Here is an 11,967-nt window from a genome sequence, read left to right as displayed (position 1 = left end):
TATATATATATATATATATATATATATATAGTCTGTGACAGTTTCTTGGGAGTCACATCTCCTGAAATGGTTTTCCATCAGTCTTGAAGGAGTTCCCAGAGGTGTTTAGCACTTGTGTTTAGCACTTGTTATATATAAATCAGGTGTGTTAGTCAGAAATTAAGTTTTCATTATTAATAAAATTCTTCCTTTTTTTGCAGTACATCACCACACAGGGAGGTGAGAGACATGTATGCCAGAGGAATTGTGAGCTTATTCCCTAACCTTAGTGATCCATTCTCCAGGACTGGTTATGTAAGTTACATAATAGAATTCATTTTGGCTCATTTATACAGCACCAATTCAAAACAATAGTCATCTAATGCACTTTATAAAGCAAACATTCCAATTGAACTTAGTTTTCTGTGCCCTTTAGGTTAACACTTGTACGTCGCTTTGGATAAAAGCGTCTGCCAAATAAATATTTCGATTTCTACAAAATGTTTCTCAAATTTTTGATAATTGATATGCATGCTTGAGTTTTTTCAAATTGCTGGTTTGTGGTTTCAACTGTATATTTTCCCAATTCCAGACCTTTTCAAAACGTTTTTAGAATGTAGACCTACAGGAAGTGGAGAGGGAAGTAGTGGATACATAATCAGTATAGTTCCCCTTTTTATTATCCAAAAATCAGTTGGAAGCAGATTGACTTCTGAGTTTGTGTTTGTGATATTTCCACCCTAGGAGCATTTTTATGACTGTGACAGTGGCACTGGATACTTGGCCTGGAGGATTAAAACTGTTCAGAGATCCGCAGCTAGAAAGAGACGATCAGCATTCGGAGGTAACATTGTTATATTATGTAAAGATCTGAAACATGTTTGTTTATGTCAGGGCGATGGTGGCAGATGAGTTAAGTGCCTGTCTTGTAACAGGAGGGTTGCGGGATCGAGTCCCACTTGATCACCTGCTACTGGAGAGGCTGAGAGACTGGATAGGCCTATCAGGATCTGCTCCGGAATAGTTTTTCTTTTATCTGTCTGAGCGTTCCTTCTCTGTGGCCGTCTCCAAATTTAGGTCCTCCACCACCTCCTTCACTCTTGGTGTCCCACAAGGTTCTGTGCTGGTGCCTCTACTGTTCCTCCTCTATCTGCATCCGCTTCAGCACATCCTGATCTCTTTTAAGAATCTCCTACCATCTTTACGCAGATGACATCCAACTGTACATCTCCTTTAAGCCCCATGAGATGTCTAAGCTTCAGCTTTTACACTTCTGCTTAGACTCTATTAAAACCTGGATGGCTGGGAGCTTTCTACAGCTGAATGAAGATAAGACTGAGATCCTCATCTGTGCCCCAGACAAGCTGGTTCCCAAAGTCAGAGACTCTCGTGGTCACCTCTCTTCTCACACCAAACCCTTTGTCAGGAATCTTGGTGTGACCTTTGAAATGAATAAATGATGTTGTTCATCTCCAATGCCGGTATTAAAGCCATGAAAAACACACCGCTGCAATTCTGGAACGATACTGGGAGTAAATAAGCTGTTGGGTCACACGTAAGCTTCATATATAAAAACTTGCTTTACAGCAGTACTTTTGTTTTGAAAAATACCAGGAATTTACACTGAAACTGTGAGTGATTTCTTGTCTAACCCTATGTTAACAGTGGAAATTGACATGTCCCAGAAGCAGCTCACAGAAAAAATAGAACCTATCTTTAGCGGCGTGCTACTTTTGGGACCCGCCTGAAAGTTGTTGCATCGTAGTTGGTTTGAAACAGTCCATAGACTATGATGGATTCTATTTGAAGCAGTGGCGTTCCACTGCCATTCCTCTCCACTGATGTTTTCAGTGTGAGACCTGGTTTACACTACATCAACTCTCTTCACGTGTCTGAGCAAAACCTCCCTGAACCGTCTACAGGCGGTTCAGAATGCCTGTGCTCAGCTTCTGACCAAGTCCTCCAAACACACCCACATCACCCCGCTTCTCCCCCATTTGAAGATCCTGGTTCTGGTCTTTAGGGCCTTACATGGACAAGCACCACCATACATTGGTGATCTTATCAGAATCAGATTTATTGCCATGTTGGTGAGAGGCTCGTCTACTAGGAATTTGTTTCCGTGACGAGGTGCAAACATGTATTCAAGTCAAAGTCAAGTCAGGCAGTATTTACATTAGGGTACACCAAATAATCAGAAAAGAAACATAGCCAGAAAACAATCATAAGCATAGGAATGTGGGTGACCAGGGCATTAATGTGTGTTTTGGCCATTCATCGGTTGTTCAGGAGCCTTACAGCAGAGGGGAAGAAGCTGTTTTTGTGGCGTGAGGTTCTAGTCTGCAAGGACCTGAACCTCCTCCCTGAAGGTTGGGTTTCAAACAGTCCATGACCAGGGTGAGAGGGATCAGCTGTTATCTGACCTGCATGTTTCAGAACCCTGGAGTTGTACAGGTCATGTACCGATGGTAGGTTGCATCCGATTACTTTCTCCGCTGAGCGCACTAACCGTTGCGGTCTTTGATTGTCCCTGGCAGTGGCTCCTACGTACCACTCAGTGATGGAGGAGGTGAGCGCTGATTTGATGATGGCCGTGTAGAACTGGATCATCAGCATGGCTGGCATGCAGAGCTTCCTCAGTTGACGCAGAAAGAACATCCTTTGCTGGGCCTTCCTGATGAGGGTATTGATGGACACCTCCCACTCGAGTTCATGGGTGATGATGGACCCAAAAGGAGTTCATGGTTGGAAACTGGTTGTCTGTCAGGGCTTTGCTGTGCCGTGGAGCCGGTGTTCTTCTGAAGTCTACTATCATCTCCACTGTCTTCTGCTCGTTCAGCTCTAGGTTGTTGGTGCTGCACCAGGAAGCAAGGCGCTCCACCTCTCCTCTGTATGAAGACTCATCCCCATAAGGCCAATGAGGGTGGGTTCATCCGCGAACTTGACCAGTTTCACCGTCTGGTGGTTTGAGGTGCAGCTGTTAGTGTAAAGGGAGAAGAGTAGAGGAGCGAGGACGCAGCCCTACTGCTGGTTTGGGTGTCTGAGACATTTCCCAGCCTCACGCGCTGTCTCCTATCTGTCAGAAAGTCTGTGATCCACTGGCAGATGGGGTCGGGCACATTCAGCACGGATAGCTTGTCCTGAGGGAGAGCTGGGCAGACTGTGTTAAATGCTGAGCTGAAGTCTACAAACCGTATCCTTGCATAGGTTCCTGGGGAGTCCAGATGTTGCAGGATGAAGTGTATGGTAAGATTGAATGCATCTTGTACAGATCTGTTGGCTCTGTAGGCGAACTGCAGGGGGTCCAGAAGAGGGGTTGTGATTTTTTTGAGGTGGGCCAAGATCAGACACTCAAAGGACTTCATGTCCACCGATGTCAGCGCCACCGGCCTGTAGTCATTTAGTCCAGTGATCTTTGGTTTTCTAGGGACTGGGACAATAATGGAGGATTTGAAGCAAGTTGGAACATGACATGAGTCCAGAGAGGTGTTGAAGATCTTTGTGAAGACTGGGCTCAGCTCCTTTGCACAGTCTCAGGGTGGAGGGAGTCATGCCATCCGGTCCAGGTCCCTTGTGGGTGTTTAGCTTCTTGAATAGCCTATAGAGCTCTGGACGTTGCGCGACTCTCAGAGAGTAGATGCCATGTTGGCAGACAACAAAGGTAAACAAAATGAACGGAATCGGCTTGGATTTTACTTCGTCTGAGTTTACTTCACACTTTAAAACCAAAGAAATTGTTTTATATAGTCAGAAATTAAATAGACTAAACATCTCCGACCCTTACCATGCCCCTGGGATACTTTTTAAAAACGCCAGAAGCTTTCGGAGCGGACCTGGCCAGGGAACGTCTTGGGATTTCCCTGGAGGAGCCGGCCCAAGTGGCTAAGGAGAGGGAAGTCTGGGCCTCTCGACTTAGGCCACTGCCCCCGCGACCCGACTCCAGATAAGTGGATGAAAATGGATGGATGGATGGACAAATAACATAGATTTACATGTAAGTAGTTTTAATTAGAGTGCTGTGCTGTTTGAATGTATAAACTGAACGCCAAGAGAAATCACTAGTTTGATTTTTTTCTGTGAATAAAATAAAAATGCCAGGCAGGAGCGTCTCAGGATCTGTCTGAGATCTGTCTTGATGAGACGGATAATAGCAATCCAAAGTGCTTTTTATGTGTTATCTGACAATTGATCAACCATTGCTTAAAAATTAAATACATCTTAGCCGGTTAATTGCTGTGATCATAAAACACGTAAACGGCAGCACGCAGAAATCACGAGGCATTGTTTTACGTGATGTTTACTTGTTGCTATGAGTAATCAGACCGAAAAAGCCACGCCAAAATAAGTTTAGGAAGCCCACTAAGGATCATAATAAAAGCATTTAAAAATAAATACCATACACAGTTGAGGAAACGTTGGTTTAAGTACTTGATATGAAGTGGTCGCTGCATAAGCGAAAACCTTTACTCTCGGGATCCCACAGCTTCATTTTAGCCCAGTCACTAGCGCGTTTTACTGCAATGATCCAATGTTTGCGGCATTCCGGATCTTGGGGAATCCTGTAGAAGGCTCATCCCTTATGTCGTCCGCGTCTGTTCTGGCATCCTGGGGCACAACAGGAATCTACCATATTTCCCATTTGAGTTTTCTGACAATAACAAATAGCCCAGCTGCCGGCTTCTGCCTGCCAAAATGGTGCTGTTTCGATTTGAACTGTTGCATGCTGGGAGAAGTGACATCAACTTCCGGAGCTCTATAGCTCCGGGAGTTGACGCCACTTGGAGTGGAGTGGAGTCACAAGATCCTGCCTGACATATTTATTTTATTCACGGAAAAAAAAAATCAAACTAGTGATTTCTCTTGGCGTTCAGTTTATACATTCAAACAGCACAGCACTCTATTTAAACTACTTACGTGTAAATCTGTTATTTGTCCATCCATCCATCCATTTTCATCTGCTTATCCAGAGTCGGGTTGTGGGGGCAGTAGCGTCAAGAGGCCCTGACTTCGCTCTCCCCAGCCGCCGGAGCCAGCTCCTCCGGGTAAATCCCAAGGGGTTCCCCGGCCAGGTCCGGTAAGAAGTCTGCTCCGACAGCTTCTGGCGTTTTTTAAAAGTATCCCAGGGACACGATAAGGGTAGGAGATGTTTAGTCTATTTAATTTCTAACTATATAAAACGATTTCTTCGGTTTTAAAGTGTGAAGTAAAACCCAACGAAGTAAAATCCAAGCTGATCCCGTTCACGTTCATGTGTTTGTTTACCTTTTTTTACCTGCCAAAATGGCGTCTACTCTCTGAGAGTCACATGGGGTCCGGAGCTCTATAGACATCCTCTTCCAGGATTGTTAGGGGTGTGTTGGAGGGGAGAGGATAAGCCTTTTGTGAGGAGACTTCTGGGAGCAGGGAGGTTTGAACGACCTTGTTATGGAGATGTAGCTGATGGTTGAAGTCCTGGTTGGTTGGTGGGCCATCAAAGCAGCAATAGAACTCATTAAGTGTGTTTGCTAACTGTAGGTCCTCTGTTGACTGAGGTGTTTTGACTTGTAGTTGGTTATTTGCCTAAGCCCCCTCCAAACAGAGCCTGAGTCGTTAGCTGAGAATTGTTCTTTCAGCCCCTCAGAGTACCAAGAATTAGCATTTTTCACTTCCCTGCTAAAGCCTGCCGCACACAAGAGCAATCTGCTGAGCAAACAGCCTCGAATGACCGTTTCATAAGCAGATTGCTCGCCGTGTGCCCCTGATTTTCACTTAGTTTTCCACCTCCCGAGATGTTGAGGTGAATATCTAACCAGTTAGATATTTTCCGCCCCACGGGGGGTAAAAACTCGCCGTGTGCGCACTACTGAGCTGCTGGCTGAGCTGAAATATTCTAGTGGCCAATCAAAGCACGTTCTCTGTTCACATGACCCCAGGATGTATTCAGGTGCAGCCCCCTGGCCTGTCTGCGTGTCAGAAAAATAAACAAAACGGTACCTTGCGGTTCGATGGGCCCACTGTTTCCACTACCCTCTCGAAGGACCCAGGTGGCGGTACTGTCGGGATGATTCTGGGTCTTCCAGGCGCATCTCTTGGAGTAAATTGGCATAAACTCTTTGCCTGCCCTCCTTTCCAGCTACCATACCATACTTTCCTAACCTTGAAATGCCGGTGGCGGCGACGCTTCATCAACAAAAATGCTTAATGTAAGATGTGATAGTGTCTGTGTACTCATCCAGGTTGTCTGTGGCTGAACAGTCCTTACACCCCCAGCAGGTCCCTGAGGTCCAGTGACCAAAGCCTACTGGTTGTGCAGCACCAGGCTAAAGACCAAAGGTGACAGATCATTTGCTGCTGTGGCCCCCGAGATCTGGAGCTCTCACCCTGAGTATGAGATCAGTGGACTCGGTGATCGTCGTCGTCGTCTTCCTCCGCTTCCCCGGGTCGCGGGGGCAGCATCCCAACTAGGGAGCTCCAGACCATCCTCTCCCCGGCCACCTCCACCAGCTCCTCCGTCAGGACCTCAAGGCGTTCCTGGACCAGATTGGAGATGTAAGTTCTCCAACGTGTCCTGGGTCGACCCGGGGAACTCCTGCCGGCAGGACATGCCCGAAACACCTCCCCGGGGAGGCGTCCAGGAGGCATCCTGACCAGATGCCCAAACCACCTCAACTGGCTCCTTTCGATCCGGAGGAGCAGCGGTTCTACTCCGAGTCCCTCCCGAATGTCCGAGCTCCTCACCCTATCTCTAAGGCTGAGCCCGGCCACCCTACGGAGGAAACTCATTTCGGCCGCTTGTATCCGCGATCTCGTTCTTTCGGTCATTACCCAAAGCTCATGACCATAGGTGAGGATTGGGACGTAGATCGACCGGTAAATCGAGAGCCTGGCTTTCTGGCTCAGCTCCCTCTTCCCCACGACAGATCGGCTCAGCGTCCGCATCACTGCAGACGCCGAACCAATCCGCCTGTCGATCTCCCGATCCCTCCTACCCTCACTCGTGAACAAGACCCTACGATACTTAAACTCCTCCACTTGAGGTAGGACCTCTCCCCCGACCCGGAGGTGGCAAGCCACCCTTTTCCGGTCGAGAACCATGGTCTCAGATTTGGAGGTGCTGATCCTCATCCCAGCCGCTTCACACTCGGCCGAGAACCTACCCAGCAAGAGCTGAAGGTCAGAGCTGGATGAAGCTAGGAGAACCACATCATCCGCAAAAAGCAGAGACGAGATTCTCCTGCCACCAAACTCTACATACTCCACACCATGGCTGTGCCTAGAATTTCTGTCCATAAAGGTAATGAACAGAACCGGTGACAAAGGGCAGCCCTGGCAGAGTCCAACCCTCACCGGGAACAGGTCCGACTTACTACCGGCTATGCGGACTAAACTCACGCTCCTCTGGTAAAGGGACTGAATGGCCCTTAACAGAAAGCCACCCACCCCATTCTCCTGGAGTGTCCCCCACAGGGTGCCCCTGGGGACATGGTCATAAGCCTTCTCCAAATCCACAAAACACATGTGGATTGGTTGGGCAAACTCCCATGCCCCCTCCATCACCCTTGCAAGGGTATAGAGCTGGTCCACAGTTCCACGGCCAGGACGAAAACCACATTACTCCTCCTCAATCTGAGATTCAACTATCGATCAGACCCTCCTCTCCATTACCTTGGAGTAGACCTTTCCAGGGAGGCTGAGGAGTGTGATCCCCCTATAGTTGGAACACACCCTCAGGTCACCCTTCTTAAAGATGGGGACCACCACCCCGGTCTGCCACTCCACAGGAACTGCCCCCGATGACCACGCAATGTTGCAGAGACGCGTCAACCACGACAGCCCTACAACATCCATAGCCTTGAGATACCCAGGACGAATTTCATCCACCCCCGGGGCTCCGCCGCTGTGTAGTTGTTTGACTACCTCAGCAACTTCTGCCCCAGAGATTGGACAGTCCATCCCCAGGTCTCCCGGCTCTGGTTCCTCCTCGGAATGCGCGTAGGTGGGATTGGGGAGCTCCTCAAAGTATTCCTTCCACTGTCCGACTACAGCCTCAGTTGACATCAGCAGTTCCCCATCCCCACTGTAACAGTGTGGGCGAGTTGCTGCCTTCCTCTCCTGAGGTGCTGGACAGTTTGCCAGAACCTCTTTGGAGCCGATCGATAGTCTTTCTCCATGGCCTCACCAAACTCCTCCCACGCCCGAGATTTTGCCTCGGCAACTGCCACTGCTGTACCCCGCTTGGCTATCCGGTACCTGTCTGCTGCCTCCGAAGACCCACAGACCAGCCACGCCCTGTAGGCCTCCTTCAGCCTGACGGCTCCCCGAACCTCTGGTGTCCACCAGCGGGTACGGGGGTTGCCACCACGACTGGCACCGGCCACCTTGCGACCCCAGCTAGCAACAGCCGCCTCAACAATCGCAGAGTGGAACAAGGCCCACTCAGAGTCAATGTCCCCCACTGCTTTCGGGACATGGTCAAAGCTCTGCCGGAGGTGGGAGTTGAAGACCGTCTTGACAGGTTCTTCTGCCAGGCGTTCCCAGCAGACCCTCACTATGCGTTTGGGTCTGCTGGGTCTACGCGGCATCTTCCCTTGCCATCTGATCCGACTCACCACCAGGTGGTGATCAGTTGACAGCTCCGCTCCTCTCTTCACTCGGGTGTCCAAAACATATGGCCGCAGGTCAGATGATACGACTGCAAAGTCTATCATTGACCTGCGACCTAGGCTGGCCTGGTACCAAGTGTACCGATGGGCATCCTTATGTTCGAACATGTTCGTTATGGCCAAACTGCGGCTTGCACAGAAGTCCAATAACAAAACACTACTCGAGTTCAGATCAGGCGGGCCATTCCTCCCAATCACACCCCTCCAGGTCAAGCTGTCATTGCCCACGTGAGCATTGAAGTCCCCCAGCAGGAGAATGGAGTCCCCTGATGAAGCACTATCTAGCACTCGTCCCAGGGACTCCAAAAAGGGTGGGTACTCTGAACTGATATTTGGCCCATAAGCACAAACAACAGTCAGGACCCGTTCCCCGACCCGAAGGCGCAGGGAAGCTACCCTCTCGTCCCCCGGGGTAAACCCCAACACAGGCAGAGAGTCTTGGGTCTAACAAAAAGCCAACCCCAGCCCTCCGCCTCTCACCCGGAGCAACACCAGCAAAGGAGAGTGCCCACCCCCCTCTCAAGGACTTGGGTTCCAGAGCCAATGCTATGTGTCGAGGTGAGTCCGACTATATCTAGCCGGTACCGCTCAACCTCTGCCACAAGCTCCTGCTCCTTCCCCGCCAGCGAGGTGATGTTCCATGTCCCAAAAACCAGTTTCCTTGCCCGGGGATCGGACCGCCAAGGCTCCCGCGTAGGTCTGCCACCCGATCCACACTGCACCGGACCCTTCATGTTCCTCCTGTGGGTGGTGGGTCCACAGTTGGATGAGCCCATGTATCCGGTTCGGGCTGGGCCCGGCCGGGCCCCATTGGCAAAAATCTGGCCACCAGGCGCTCGCTCACAGGCCCCAACCCCAGTCCTGGCTCCAGGGTGGGACCCCGGTAACTCTCCGGGCCGGGTTCTCCGACTCTTTGAATGTACATTACATGTAGTCTCCTTTAAAAAGCAGCTGAAGACTCACCTGTTCAGGCTTTGGTGCAACCTTCATCACTATCCTCCTTTTATTCTGTTCTTTCTACAAATTCTGTCTTTCCCGGAATCCACTGATTGATTTAGCTTGTTCATTTTTTTCCTTTTTCGTCAGATTTTTTAATCACAATTCTTGCTTTTTTCATTTTTATATTATTTTTTTATCCTTTTTTAATACATTTTTTTTTTGTTTTTCCCAGGATTTTTCTCATGAGAAACGCTATATAAAAGATGATTTCTTCTTCTACCTTTCAGTTTTTCTGGTTTTGAAAATGCCGCTTTTTTGTTTGTTTTTATGTCGTATTCTGTAGCATCATCTGTAGAAGCACCTTGTAAAGATGGTCTTGGAGGACCAGCTACCAAACGAGATGCCCAGTTTGTTCCAGATACTGTCCTGAGTGAAGATGAGTGCAGGAAAACCATCGCACTGATTAAATATTCAGCTGATGAGGACACAATCAAGAAGAAGATGAAGCTGACATTTGACTTCCGCCGCAACATTGTCTTGGATCCTGAGCTGTCAAGAAGCACCGTACTGTCTGTCTTTCCACGTTTCAAAGATGTCCAAGGCTTGGTAATTTTTACATTGTTTTAAAGGTAATTTAAGAATCACATAATCCTGTTCTTAAGAGGGCTAAGTATGTAACAATTAACACTTTTCTCCTGGACGTGAAATATTAAAGTTTGCTGTTTTTGTTCTCCCAGGTGGAACAAGACTTTGTTCTGATGTTTGGAGAGGATGCCTCAAGCAGGTTTCTTGACAAATGGACCTCCATGTTCAAGCCAAAGATCATCCAACAATGCAGACATCTTCCATCCACCAGTGAGCTTGAAAACCTCCTCCTAGCAGCTGATCCTTCTGAAGCTGCCACTGAAGTGGACTATGACATTGGTATGATTGATGATTTATGAAGCAGGGGAACAGTAAAGATGCAAAAACTACCATTGTTGAAAGAAATATGTGTTCACTTTGAAAATGTGGGCGCAATTGTAATTACTTGTCAACACCCCTACATCTGTTCCACACACTGTGCAAACAGCAACGTAGACTAGCAGTGTACAACGATTTTGCAGAAATATGCAGGTTTTTCTACCATTTAATAAGGACTTCTTATCCAACTATAACACCAAATAAATCTACACAAATCTCAAACTATGGAAATAACACATCTGCATTTGAAATTGGATGATAAAGTAATAGAACAGTTTCCACTGTAGTGGTGCTCATAAGTAGAGCAGGGTAGTGGCTCTTGTCCACAATGGCACAACATCTCAGAGTAAATGTGAAATATTACTGGAAACGGTGTCGGTTGCTGTGTTTTTGTGATGTGTTGGCAGTAATAGGTGATAAAAATGTGCTCATGCTCATAGAACTGGCATCTGTTGGTGTTTTGTAGAGAATAATTTATTGCAGTGTCAGGTTCATTATATTTTGCTGATGGTCTGATGAACATCAACTTTGTGTTGTTACAGGTTGGGACAGTGACCTCTCATCCATCTTGCTTCTGTTACACCTGATTCCTCCCTCTGCTCAGGGCCGTAAGAGACCAGGAAAGGTGTCTGCTTCCCAAGCAGAGAAACATCTGGTGGTCTTCAAGGTTTGTATTTGTTCCTAAATTTACTGTGAAATTAGATTTTATTCAAGATTTCACTTGTAGTTTAATACTAGATGCACACGCATGCACACGCACGCGCACGCGCGCACACACACACACACACACAGAAGCTGATGTTTTTGTGTGTAGTGATCAGTGTTGGGCATCTCGCGTTAAAAAAGTAATTATAGTTGCAGTTAACTTTTTTCCCAAAAGTTATTGAGTTGGTAACTTTATTACCATATTGTAGAAGTAATAAGTTACCTAGCAAAGTAACTGATGTTATTTTTATGTTCTATAAGACAGTTACGTTCTATCTGTAATGTCAAAGATTTTTAACTGAATGATTCTTACTGTCTAGAACAAACTTATCAGTAATCTGAAACGTTCATTCAGTAAGAATGTTCTTATGGATATCTGGAATGTTTATTTCTACTGCAATACAGTTCCTGTCTGCCTCACACAGGGTATCCGTGGGTCCTTAAAAAGTCTTAAATTTGCTTTTCCAAATTTAAGGCCTTGAAAATCCTTCAAAATGACAAATAATCCTTAAATACAGTTTCCAAATGTCTTAAATTACCAAAGACCCAATAAACAAATTTCTTTTATTTCTATAAAATTTTGGGAATTTCTATTAGTGTTCAGCATTTTTTGTGTATGATATTTGCATAAGCGGAACCGTACACACTCAGTTGGTTGTGAAAGGGGGCTATTTTTAGATGAGCACATTAGCTGGTTAAGCTAGTGGGAGCTTGCGCCAGGGGGAAGTGCAAGTTTAGT

General features: G+C 47.2%; 1 protein-coding gene across 1 annotated transcript in view; it reads left to right on the top strand.

Annotated features, from left to right (window-relative positions):
• The window catches only part of LOC107376838 (uncharacterized), a 40,225-nt gene that overhangs the window by 26,443 nt on the left and 1,815 nt on the right, over nt 1–11,967 (top strand). Inside the window, exons 10-14 of the mRNA XM_070548180.1 lie at nt 201–294; nt 724–823; nt 9,904–10,166; nt 10,298–10,484; nt 11,066–11,190. Coding sequence (XP_070404281.1) covers nt 201–294; nt 724–823; nt 9,904–10,166; nt 10,298–10,484; nt 11,066–11,190 — 769 coding nt within the window. The remainder of the gene's footprint in view (nt 1–200; nt 295–723; nt 824–9,903; nt 10,167–10,297; nt 10,485–11,065; nt 11,191–11,967) is intronic.

The sequence above is a fragment of the Nothobranchius furzeri genome, chromosome 2, assembly GCF_043380555.1.
Source record: "Nothobranchius furzeri strain GRZ-AD chromosome 2, NfurGRZ-RIMD1, whole genome shotgun sequence".
In the NCBI taxonomy this organism is placed as follows: domain Eukaryota; kingdom Metazoa; phylum Chordata; class Actinopteri; order Cyprinodontiformes; family Nothobranchiidae; genus Nothobranchius; species Nothobranchius furzeri.
This window is presented reverse-complemented; position numbering and strand designations above follow the sequence as displayed.